The sequence below is a fragment of the Odocoileus virginianus genome, chromosome 3 (genome assembly GCF_023699985.2).
Source record: "Odocoileus virginianus isolate 20LAN1187 ecotype Illinois chromosome 3, Ovbor_1.2, whole genome shotgun sequence".
In the NCBI taxonomy this organism is placed as follows: domain Eukaryota; kingdom Metazoa; phylum Chordata; class Mammalia; order Artiodactyla; family Cervidae; genus Odocoileus; species Odocoileus virginianus.
Genome location: NC_069676.1, coordinates 44,535,766 through 44,548,937, shown reverse-complemented (window position 1 = coordinate 44,548,937; position 13,172 = coordinate 44,535,766). Strand labels below are relative to the sequence as shown.

General features: G+C 39.0%; 1 protein-coding gene across 1 annotated transcript; it reads left to right on the top strand.

Moving 5' to 3' along the window:
• Positions 1-3,130: 3,130 nt before the first annotated feature.
• Positions 3,131-12,752, top strand: LOC139031939 (short transient receptor potential channel 7-like). Its single transcript, XM_070457980.1, has 3 exons — positions 3,131-3,449; positions 11,788-12,565; positions 12,678-12,752. Coding segments are annotated over exons 1-3 (855 nt in total). The 5' UTR covers positions 3,131-3,447.
• The last annotated feature ends 420 nt before the right edge of the window (positions 12,753-13,172 follow it).

The window sequence follows — 13,172 nt, the reverse complement described above, 5'->3', positions numbered from 1 at the left end:
AGAAACCACCAACAAAATGAAAAGGCAACCTACTAAATGGAAAGGATGCTCAGCATCACTAGTCATCAGGGAAATGCAAACAAAAATCACCTCATACCTTCTAGGATAGATACTATCGAAAAAACAAGAAACATCAAATTTTAGTGAGGATGTCATGCACTGTTGGTCACAATGTAAACTAGTGCAGTCATTATGGAAAGCAGTAGAGAGTTTCCTTAAAAAAAAAAAAAAAACTAAAAATGAACTACCATATGGTTCAGCAAGTCCACTTCTGAGAATTTATCCAAAGAAAAACACTACTCCTATGTTCACTGTAGCACTATTTACAATAGTCAAGAATATGAAAGTATTCTGTCATCAATAAATGAAGATAATATATGTGTGTGTGTGTGTGTGTATATATATATATATGTTGAGTATTTACTCAGTCATAAAAAAGAATGCAAACTTACCATGTGCAACAACATGAAAAGACCAACAAGTTATTAGGTGAAATAAGTCAGAAAGAAAGACAAATACCATATGATTTCCTTTATGTGGAATTCAAAACAAAACAAAACAAACAAACAAAACAGAAACAGACTCATAGATACAAACTGCTGATTGTCAGAGAGGATGGAGATACAGGAATGGGTGGAATGGGTGAAGAGGATTGAGAGATACAAACTTCTAGCTATACAGTAAGTCACAGGGATATAATGCACATCACAGGGAAAATAGTCAAGAATAATGTATCAGGTTTGTATGGTGATGAATGGTAACTGGACTTTCTGTGGTGACCTTTTATATAGAAACACCAAATCACTATGTTATACAGCTGAAACTATTATAATATTGTATGTTAATTATAACTCAAAAAAATTTTTTTTAAATAATGAAAGCTGACATATGCTGAGCTCTGACTCTCTGCCAGGCAATGCTATAAGCACTTTATGTGAGATCTCTCATTTTATCTTCATTGTAACTCAGTGAGGGGCTGTTATTACTTCATTTTATAGGTGATGAAACTAAGTGACACATTGGGGAATAGAATACCTGGAATTGAAAGACAAGTTTGACAAGAAGTGCTATGCAGTCTATTATGAGCCTAAGAAAAATCAAAGTTCAAGATCTTGTTCAGAAATCTATCATCTTCTGAACTTTTGCTGTGGATAGTAAGAATCTAATTATTTCTGCATTTTGCATATTGGAATACTTTGGTATGTATGTAACTTTTTTCAGATTACAAGTATTTACCCATTGAACCAAATGTTGTGTATAATATCCTCCAGAAGTGATAAAAACTCCCAAATAATGTGGATATTGAAGGCTGGATTCTTCGTATAACATCATCTTATCCTATCACTTTTGAAGAGCTGATTCTGACCTATCTTCAATTTATTTATCTATAAAAAAATTAGCTCATTTCCTCCATATATATGGCCGTTGTATTGATATTGGCACATTTCTTAAAATATAGTTTGTTCTTTTATGAGCTCATCATGAGTGGAAACAACACAGTTCATGTCAGAATTTCTCTTGGTTATTTATTAAAAACAGAATATAATAAGAATTCATCTCTATCATTATCTACTAAAAGCCAAAAACTAGTAGTCTTCAAAAAATATTCTAAAATTAAGACTATTTCATTCTGTATTGCTTCACTAATCATGATGATGAGGAGCCCAATCAAAGAGATATTATCAGTGTCACAGCTAATCTAACTCTGGGGTTGTGTAAGACATTTTTGTTGGCTTCACATACTTTTTCCCTACACTTCAGTGTAATACTAAATAGCTCTTAATTCATTAACACTTTATTCAAAATGAATTAAATGTATTTGTTGCTGATTTTAATTAAAAATAAAATTCCCTTGTCCTTCAAGACCGTAAAATTTTTAAAGAGAAAATCTTAATGTTGAGGAAATTCTTTTTAAAATAGTATTTCATTCAATAAACCACAATCATTAACAAGGAAGAGTTTGTGAAGAGGCTTATAGGAATCAAACTAGTTTCTTGTCAAGCTTTTTAGAGTTTTAACTAGATCATTACTTTAACTTCTCTGGAACAAGGAGGGAGGAAGAACATTCAAACTTACTATGCATCTCTTAAATGCACACATTTGGAAAAAAAACATTGTTACCCATTTTCACCCACCATTTACAAATGAGAAGACTGAGATTCAGTGAGGTTAAGGATTATGCTGAAAGTCACACAGTTAATAAGTGAATCAAAATTTCAGGGTCTTTTCCCACATACCATGTTATATGCAGAGAAAACGCTAGTAGCACATTAATGAACCAATGTAACTGATTTGCATATAAACCTAGAGTGACATTGTGCAAAATATATTAAAGCCAACTCTTTAATCCTAGGTATTTAGACTGTTAGTTGTCAACCATGAGTTGGTTTCAAAGAATAAGTACTCTGATTTATTGTTCAGTGACCCAGGTAGATCCTGGGACTAATCCTGGTATTTGTTTTACACAGGTAATATTTCAGTTAAGGAGGTTTCTCTCCAATGAGGCCATCAAAATACCTTAGTGTTTAAGAATCATAGATCATTTGTTAACACAGCAACTGGTGACAGTGGGGACTGTGGGGAAATGGGTTTTGCATTAGGAATTTCCCTTCAAAAAGTGGAAAGCTACAAATGAAAGCTAACCCTTTTTAAGCATTTTTTACTAGCATCATACTTGATCTACGTCACTGACCTCTTTCTGATACTAGACAATGCTGAAAGATCATGAAGAAAAAGGTTAAAGTTAGAAAATGCATTGCTCACAGAAGACAAAGTGGAGTGTGACCTTAAAGCTTATTAAAGTAAACTAATTCTGTTATTCTTAAGGTTCCTCTAGTTTTAGTTTTCTTTTCAACTCCTTCCCTCTGTAAACACACATAGACACAACAGGTAGAAAACCAGTTCATTCCTCATTTTTCATTTAACAGATGAATATTCTGCTTCAGGAGCCAGAATCTGCTACCTTATATAATTGAGAGGGGTGTGTGTGTGTGTGTGTGTGTGTGTGAGTGTGATATGCACTGCTCTGGAGCTTGAGTGAGGACACGCAGAAATCCTAAGGAGCTCTGGTAGGAAGGCAGAGTTGCTACCTCCCTTTCAGAGCTATTGGGAGAGGGGGTGGGGACTATAACAACCCATCACCACGCCGCATGCCTGTCTCACACACGGATCCTTCTCCGTCATGTTCCCTGGGAAATTTCCCCCAGACTAGAAAAAGAACAGCATAGCGGGTCTGCCACGGAAGGCGAGTTTTTACTATTGCAACACAAAGGACAGAGGAGTGCGCTTTCATATCCTCACAACTTCACTCACTCGACCAGCTTCATACTTCAGCACCACGGAGAGCGGCGTCTATTCGGCTACCACCCATGGGGAGCCAGATTCCCGCGACTCAACACCGGATTCCGGTCATCTAGAGAAGGGACAAGCCTGCGTATTTCACCCTCAATGTAAGCGGCTGTGATGATTCTTTCATAATGATTTTTCCAGTAGAGGTTGTTTTCTCGTTGAAATATGGAATTAAACTTTATTTATTAGCCCGCTCCCTCTTGTGCATTGCTTGTGGTTTTAGATGTAAATCTGGATTTACAGTCTTTATTATTTGCTAGGTTAATAGAGTTGGTTCTTTTGTTTGTTTGTTTGTTTTACTTTTCATTGAAAGTCTAAGTTTACAAAGCCTTTTAGAAATAGGCAACTCATCCTGGTATCCCAGTCTTTTTATGCTAGAGTGCAGTTTTATTCCCAGAAGAGAGTATGTGTGTTGTCTCATCTCCTCCGACTTCACTACTGACAGTTTTTTAATTTGATATTTTTTGGTGGTTGTGGTTATCTTAATATAAATACAGGGGTAAGAGGAGAAAGAAGATACATTCTAATAAGCTGCCACTACTAAAGAACTACAGGTGAGAAGAAGGAGATTAGTATTATTTTCTTTTTTTGTTGAAAACGTGTGCTTTTGACATCCACCTAAATATAATGAATATGCTTTTAATAAAAGAGATGTAATCTGGCAGGGCTTTGACAGAAGCTTTGAAACTCTGGAACTCAGCATCTCCCTCTTTAAGTCTGAAGTCGCATAATAAATTCACTTAAGTATGATTGAGTAGACATAACCAGGATGCTACTGCCATTAATTGTGATTTAAAGGCTTAATGGATTTAGGGTAGCTTTGAAAGAGGCAATAATGATTGACCCTGTCTGGTGGCACTCAGTGAATTTTTGCCTCAGAATGCCACCTGCTGGTGGGTCCTATTTCTGAAGCACACATCAGATTTATGAATGAATTCACATTAAATCCAGAATATTCACTATTGATATGATTCAAACCCTCTATGATCTTTAAACAATGACATTGATTCAATTATTTAACAATTTACCAAGGTTCTATGTCATGATTAGAAGTTTAAAAAAAATTATTTCTAAATACTCTTGCTCCTTAGGGGCATATAAACTAGCTAACTCCTTTAGGCAGTAATTAACCCAGAAAAAATTCAAAACTATGTGAAGCCTCATTGAGACTAATTACACATGCATGTGGTATCCTGGATGAGAGGATTTCTTGCTTAGGAAAAGCAATCAGCACTGCCCACCCCAAGATGAATATTCAGCATGTTACTTTTCTCAGCATTGCATTTCATGATTTAAGGGCTTCTTCTTACTTTTGTGGTACTAGATGTTTATTTTAGACTCTTTAGTCACAGAGGTCAATAAACAATCAAAAGGTTATATACATATCTATTTTATTCCAAGACAAATCTTTAAAAGAAAAAAAGTACATAACTATTAGAACCTATTGTTTCAGCTCTACTTGGTGCTATACACAATGAGATAGCTATTTCACAACTCCCTAATTCCTAATAGACCAATAAGGAAATAAAAAGAAAAATCAAAGAAGCATACACAACGCACTAGTTATACTTGCATGGCTAATGTATAAGGTAGTTTGAAAATACTGAGAATAACTGCTTTTATAAATGATGTTATTTGGTGAAAACTGCTGATAAAATCATTTACTAACATTCAAGGACACTGTTCCAAGATGCAATGGGAGAAAAAAAATCCCACATTAGCTTAAGTGTTTAAAAAGCATATCTGAATATAATGTATTGTAATGAGAGTTCAGCTGGTAAAGAATCCGCCTGCAATGTGGGAGACCTGGGTTCGATCCCTGGGTTGAGAAGATCCCCTGGAGGAGGGAAAGCTTACCCAACCAGTATTCTGGCCTGGAGGATTCTATGGACTGTATAGTCCATGGGGTCACAAAGAGTTGGACACAACTGAGCGACTTTCACTTTGTACTTGTACACTCCTGAGTAGCATAAGGATACTTTGCTTTTTTCCTATAGGACCTGATTGGCAAGGTATATAAATTCATTCTTTTGTGAATAAAAAAGATATTCATTATTTATTCATTCATGAATATACATTCATGGAGTAAATGGTGAATATCTTTTTTATTCAAAATATGTGTTGCACAAATTATTTTCACTAGCTTAGGTAGGAATTTGCATGCTTTGGATCCAAAATTATTATAATTGTATTAAACTAAAATGTTAATATTATGCAATTATTACTAAGCACTGTAATTTATATATACTACCTCACTTCAACTTTAATAAAATAAAGAAGATGATACTTATAAATAAATTGCATGCTTTTGGAAATAAATTAAAAGTTTTAGAAGTATTTTGAAGATATGGGAATGCCTCAGTTACCCACAAGACTTAATACACCCTCTGATACTAGCAGTCTCACCTTTCAACTTCTGGGTCATTATTTATAGTGCAGCTAACTGGAAACTAGTTTTCCTTTGGAAGTCATACTTTATCTTAAAAGTTGTCAGTTACAAATGGGAAATAGGAGTTAAAGGATTATGTAGCTCCTGTATTTATAAGGAAGAGGATACTAGTAAACATTAACACCTCTGTTTTATTGACCTTCCTTAATAACCAACCCAAATTCAAGAATTTAAGAATTAAGGTATTTGACCGTGCATCATATACCAAGCATGAGGGGTACTGGGTGCCAGGTACACATACCATATAAACAAGTAATTCCCCTGCCCTCATGGATCCTGCACTCTAGTGGGAAATTCTACAGTCTAAGGAAACAGGAAAAAAAAAAGCAGGAGTAAGACGGATGGCAGTGACATATCAACTAAAAGCACATGCTTTGAAATCAGACAGATTAGACTCTTAACAATAGTCTACACTCACAAATTATGTAACCTCGTCTCACAAGTTGTGTAGGCAAAAGTGGTTATTTTGCCTGAGCTTCACTTTATCTTCTGTTAAATGGGAATGACAATAGCAAGTATATCAGATAGTTCTCAGCATGGTGCCTGCAATGTCATTAATGTGTAATGGGTGTTAATCATTACAATTAGTCATTAAGGAAAATAGCCAACCTTATCATATGATTGGTGTGAATTTAAAACAGTTAATTTAAAGTTAGCACCATGTCTGGCACACAGCAAATGTATAATATATGTTAAGTCGAGCTATTTTATAGTCATTTAGAAAAATAGTTAGGCTTTACATATTAGAGTAAAACATAAGCCAATATAATCATTTACTTCAGTGTACTGATATATAAAGTGCTCATCATTATTTTGATGGACATTTGTACAAGGCTTTATAGTATCCAGGGCATCCGAATCACATTTTTCATCATGACTTTCATCTTGAGACCCATAGAAGTTAGATTTTAATACTTCTTTTCTATTGGTAAGAGAACTGAGGTTTAGGAGAAAACTTGAAATCACTTGACTATTTCATCACTGTTGCTTTGAAGTAAAACTCACAATATGTACACTTGAGAGGATGCACAGACCAGAGCCAGGTTTTCCTGGATGAATGACCTGACTCCAGGATATTGTTTGGTGCTATGTTTAGTTGTGGTATGTTACAGACTGAATTGTTTTCAGGCTTGGATAATTCCTACAAAGACCTATGGTGCATGTAGCAATTTTACAAAAATCTCTAAAAAGACATTTTTATTAAGTATGGCCTTTGCTTCATCAGTAATTAACCACAGTCCTTGTCTCCAAAAGGCTCTGTGGTCATGCTCTTTTGCAGTGGGACTTAGGGTGTGGAATTCATACTTTTTATGGATCACTGACATCTGGCTTCCTTCAGATTGGCTGAGGCATCTGTAAGAGTAGCTTGATAAAAATAGCAACCAAGGGATCAAGAGGGAGTTTAATAATCAGTGCTCCTTTCAAATATGGTTTTGTTTCCACTGAAATCCTCCTTCTCAATGACATCAAATGTCAATGTATGCATTTATGGAAAATGAAAAAGATACACAGTATCTTAATTGAGGTGTTTGATGAATTTGATCACTTGTTATCTCAATAATATATGCAAATAAAAAGACATTTGCATTCAAAGTTCATTTTTAAGAAAAATATTAAAGAAAGGGCAATCAAATGCTAACTGCATTTTAAAGAGAATCATTTTGCTCAGTTGACAAGATTCTGAGTCCAGCAGAGCAACACATCTGATTCATGAGTGTGAGCTTTGGCCACAAGCTATTGTGGATCAAACTACTTTATCTTTCTGACATACCATCTTTTGTGGATTCTTTCCAACCCATGTGAAAAATATGGCCAAAGCCTGATTATCTATAAGGTCAATATTAAATGGCAAGGATCCAGTGGCTAAATATTTTCATAGGTATATAAATGCTTAAATGGGGGAAATGAGGATGGTAAAAGGGCTTCCCTGATGGCTTAGTGGGTAAAGAATCTGCCTATATAGAAGCCACAGCAGATGCAGGTTCAGTCCCTAGGTTGGGAAGATCCTCTGGAGAAGAAAATAGCAATCTACTCCAGTATTCTTGCCTGAAAATCCCATGGACAGAGGATGTTCGTGGGCTACAATCCAAAGGGTCACAAATAGTTGGACATGACTGAACACGCAGGCACACACACACACACAACGGTTACAAACTTCAGTTACAAGATGAAAAAGGTCTGGCTAATTCATATCAATGTATAACAAAAACTACTGTAATGATGTAAAGTAATTAGCCTCCAACTAATAAAAATTAAAAAAAAAAAAAAGAAAGAAAAAAAAAAAAAAAAGGTCTGAATACCTAATATAAAAAACATGGTAACTATAGTTGATAACACTATATTATATAATCGAAATTTGCTGAGAATAGAATGTAAATGTTCTAACCAAAACATATATATATACCAAATCACCTCAAAGTATACTTTAAATACCTTACAGTTTTATCAATTATACCTTAATAAAACTGGAAAAAATAAAACAAATGTATTAAAAGCATCATTAGACCATAAGTTGGAGCTAATAAGGACTCCCAATGAGGTTAAAAGGCCTCCATCAATATGAGAATCAATTCACGGAGCTCCAGGGTCTGCTATGAAAACCTTATGTTAAGAGCAATCTCATGGAGTAGCCTGTCCCACTATATGCCTGTCTGCAAACATGATTTGAAGGGCCATAACATTTCATCAATGTCAGATTCTGTAAGAAGAGGAGCAGAACTGACAATTCTTTGAGCATCCAAATGTATCTCAAAGCTGAGGGATTTAAGGATGGGAGAGGCTTGTTTATTTCTTACTACATCTGAGTGCCTGCTTTCAAGGTCATTCAGAAAAATGCATGTCAAATGAAGAGGACATTTTAACTTCTGATAAATTCTAGCCACACTTATTTTTCTCCTTTGATAAAACATGATTATTATAGAAAGATCAGGGTTTATATAATGCACTACTCTTGTGCAGAAATCATGTGCCCTACAGTTTAGTCTTTTTGCTTCATCTACCTCAGGTTCTCCACCTAAAACTGAAAATGTTAATACCTTGCTTTTTATGTTTGTTTGTTTAATGAGGGGGATTAACAAATGATGCTTTAACATTCTTTAGGTTTGTAGGCATCCACATGGACTCTGAATTTAGATTGGGTACTTCTGTTTTCCTTGTGAGGTGTTTCTCTGCTCTGACCTGGTTCGGTACCATTATATTTCCTTTGAATTAATCTCTCTGTGGCTTGTTGCTGTGTAACAGTTGTGTATTCCTACTACTCATGACCTTGGTGCCTGACCTATTCTCCCACCTGAGCAGACTTCTAACATAAAAGTGATGTGGAATCAAGTTCCAGCTCTGGTTCCTTCTAAGACAGTTACTGTCACATCTCTGACAACACTGCTCAGGTGCTCCTGGGTACATTCTCGGGTTGAGTTGGGATGGCATGTCCAGAGAGGTGCTCCTGAGAGGGGAGAAGCCTCATCAGAGGACAGGCTGAAAAATCCCACAAGAAAGAGGCTTAGTCTTTTGTGGGCTTAACTCCCACCTGAGTGTGTGTCCCCAGATAACAGACCTTGAAACTGAATTCATATCATCTGAAATAAGGCCGTCTGGGGACACAACTGAGGTGACTGCTTAGCTTTCAACTCAGTTATTGCCTCTCCTTCTGAAAAACTTATAATAATAAATGCCTGTGCCTAATTTGTGAGTCCTTCTCTCTCATCTGAAGATCTCTTTTGTACTCCCAATATACAGTTAGCTTTGGCATCAATAAGCACCCTTTCTCCCTGGGATGATGGCACTGTTGAGAGAAATGAGCTAAGAAGGAGCTCATAAAGTTGAATTTTGAGAACCTTTTCCCCAGAAATCTTTTATCAATGTGCACTTTACAAGAGTGGATGGCAGTTCAGAAAGATCTTCCTAAAGAAGCAAGGAGCATTCTATCAGGATTTATCATCCACAGTTGCCTTCTGAGGGAGCTGCCCACCATTATTCCTTTCACTTTTTTGCAGATAAAGAAGCTGTTCCACTGAATAGTTTAGCAGATTCTCCCAAGAAGTGTGACTCAGGCCCAAGCATGATCAGAGTACAGTCTGACCTCAAGTCTCTGCTTACCACCAGATTTGGGGCCCCCAAAAGAGCTAAAACTAGAGCATGTCTAAAGGTAAAATTAGCAGAAAACTAAATAGAGCCCAAATTTTTAAAAATCACAAGACTGAATGGCACTACATTTTTTTTTAAATCTCAAAACACTAAGTATAATTTAAAAACCATCCTCTGTGATTATTTTTATCTTTTACAGATGACTTAAATGAAATACTGGGTACTCTTAATGCATCGAGACATGACCAATAACAAAAAGACAATTGGGAACATGGGAAATAGTTCAAAACCAATCCCCAAGTACGTACTCTTTAGAACAGAAACGTTCTTATTGAAATGCACACCATGCTAATATTATTTGAATAATATGAGTGGGAGAAGACGAAAAAATATGGGTAGGGCCAACTGGAAAATAGTTTGAGAGGTTCAAGTTTGTAGAGAGTTAGGGAACACCTGGTCTAGACTCTCTATTTTACAGTTAAAGCATCTTGAACTGGGGACCTGCTCAAGCAGCCAAGGTGAACTAGAGATGGGATATCCAGCTATTATTTTCTCTAGTCTGCCATTTTAAAACCCTGACAAACTAAAGAGTAGGTAACTTGTTCAGAGTCATAAGGCTGGCAAAAGGTGGAGCCAGGATGCCTATTCCTAACTTGAAAGCCTATCTCTCAGCCTCACTTGTCTCTAGATCATCATCCAAGATAAGGATAATAATAGTATCTACATCACAGGTTTTATACAAAAATTCCACAGACAGTATATATGAAGTATATAAACCTCTTAGTACAGTTCTTGGAGAAGGAAATGGCAGCCCACTCCAGTGTTCTTGCCTGGAGAATCCCAGGAACGGAGGAGCCTGGTGGGCTGCCGTCTACGGGGTCGCACAAAGTCGGACACGACTGAAGTGACTCAGCAGCAGCAGCAGCAGCATCAGCAGCACAGTCCCTGGCACATCAGAAGGGCTTAATAAATGCTGACTACTACTAACAGTATTGCATTAACGTCTACACTATGCCACCATGGGAAAGAACAACACGTTAGAAATAAACCCAACATATAAATTAAGCTGCTGCTCCATCCATATAAAAATCCAGAAACTATAGCTGAATTTCCTCAGGCAGGCTGCATCAGTGGCGTCTAGGCCCGCTCCATGCAACACCAAGATGTTTGGTAGGTGCTCAGGCTTCATGCGGAGGAGAAGAAGGCACATCCCAATATAGTACTGGACTGAAACAGAGGTGTGGCCATGCCTGTGTGCTGCTGCAGTTCTGTCACAGCGCAGGAGCTCAGCTGGGGTAAGACACCTGAAGCAAAGGCCTTCGTATCCATGGTGGCCATTTCTATGGCGGAACCCCTGAAGAAGTGGGCACACCAATAGGTGGAAGAGGACCAACATGGACTGAGTACTTTCTACAAGCATGCTACCTCACTTAATCCTCCTGCCGACTTTATGGCACACACAAAGTTATCCACATTATATTGGTAAAAGCATAAAAATGCAGTGCACTAAAGCACAGAGAAGTGAAGTGACATTCTCAATTTCGCTCAAATGGAAATAAAACCGTTGTTAGCCTGTTGCAGCCACATCATGACCCCACTCTCTCCACCTCCACCCTTAGCTTGCCCTGAACCCACATTTCAGCTCTTCAGACACTTCTCCACCGAAGGAGGATAGACTTCCGGGTGACTAAGCCAATACTCTTCCATTAGTATAAGAACACTTCAGGTTACTCAGTTTGTCTTAATCTCAGTGCTAAGACAATATTTTCTAATAAGATTTCATAACTTCTCAAAATATTCCAATTGTGACATTCTTTTTCATCTCCAGGATGTTTGTTTGCTCTGCTCCCTGGGGAACCGTAGGATCCTAGGAGAGTAACTAGCATCTCTGCCTTGTCACCCCACAGGTTGGGGAGCAGCACCTTCAAAAACATGCAGCGCCGGCACACGACACTGAGGGAAAAGGGCCGCCGCCAGGCCATCAGGGGTCCTGCCTACATGTTTAACGAGAAGGGCACGAGCCTGACGCCGGAGGAGGAGCGCTTCCTGGACTCGGCCGAGTATGGCAACATCCCGGTGGTCAGGAAAATGCTGGAGGAGTCCAAGACCCTCAACTTCAACTGCGTGGACTACATGGGGCAGAACGCGCTGCAGCTGGCCGTGGGCAACGAGCACCTGGAGGTCACGGAGCTGCTGCTCAAGAAGGAGAACCTGGCGCGGGTGGGGGACGCGCTGCTGCTGGCCATCAGCAAGGGCTACGTGCGCATCGTGGAGGCCATCCTCAACCACCCAGCCTTCGCGCAGGGCCAGCGCCTGACGCTCAGCCCGCTGGAGCAGGAGCTGCGAGACGACGACTTCTACGCTTACGACGAGGACGGCACGCGCTTTTCCCACGACATCACACCCATCATCCTGGCGGCTCACTGCCAGGAGTACGAGATCCTGCACATTCTGCTGCTCAAGGGCGCCCGCATCGAGCGGCCCCACGACTACTTCTGCAAGTGCAGCGAGTGCACGGAGAAGCAGCGGAAGGACTCCTTCAGCCACTCGCGCTCTCGCATGAACGCCTACAAGGGGCTGGCAAGCGCTGCGTACTTGTCCCTGTCCAGCGAAGACCCAGTCCTCACCGCCCTGGAGCTCAGCAACGAGCTAGCCAGACTAGCCAACATTGAAACTGAATTCAAGGTAACTCTCCCACTTCCCACCCTGCCAGCAGATGGCCTGGTGGGCTCTTCCGGGTGTGTCCAGGAGCCACGTGGGCTATCCTCCGGTCTAACTCAGGCTCTTGCCTGTTCAGGCTCCTGGGGAGGAAGGGAACGTCCTCAACCTGTGGCAGACACAGGCCCGATGGAAAAGCAGCCCCATTAGGTGACATATTGACAAACACAAATCCATACAGTGAAGAGACATGCAGGGCGCAGGGAGGGTTACACTGTGGTTCTGATGTAAATGCCCCAGCTCTGTCCCAAGCAGCTCGGAAAGGCAATGTCCACAATACTTTTCGTTGTTTCCTAGTCCAGGTCTTGGACTTCATGATTGTCTCACCAAGTTTACATTTGTCAGTTTTCATTTGTCTTGTTCATATCTCTAACCCATCCTGGACTGTGTTGATCCTAGAGTCAATAGCAATAGCTTGCTGAATTGAAAAAGGCTTACAGTTATCTCAAAGGGCTGAAGAGGCAGTACACCAAAATGAAAGTGAAACTCTGTCAAGTTGGACTTGTCATCTCAGTAGGTGGGCCCTTGACAAGCCCCCTGAGAATACTTAGAACTACCAGGTCAGCCCAAGGGA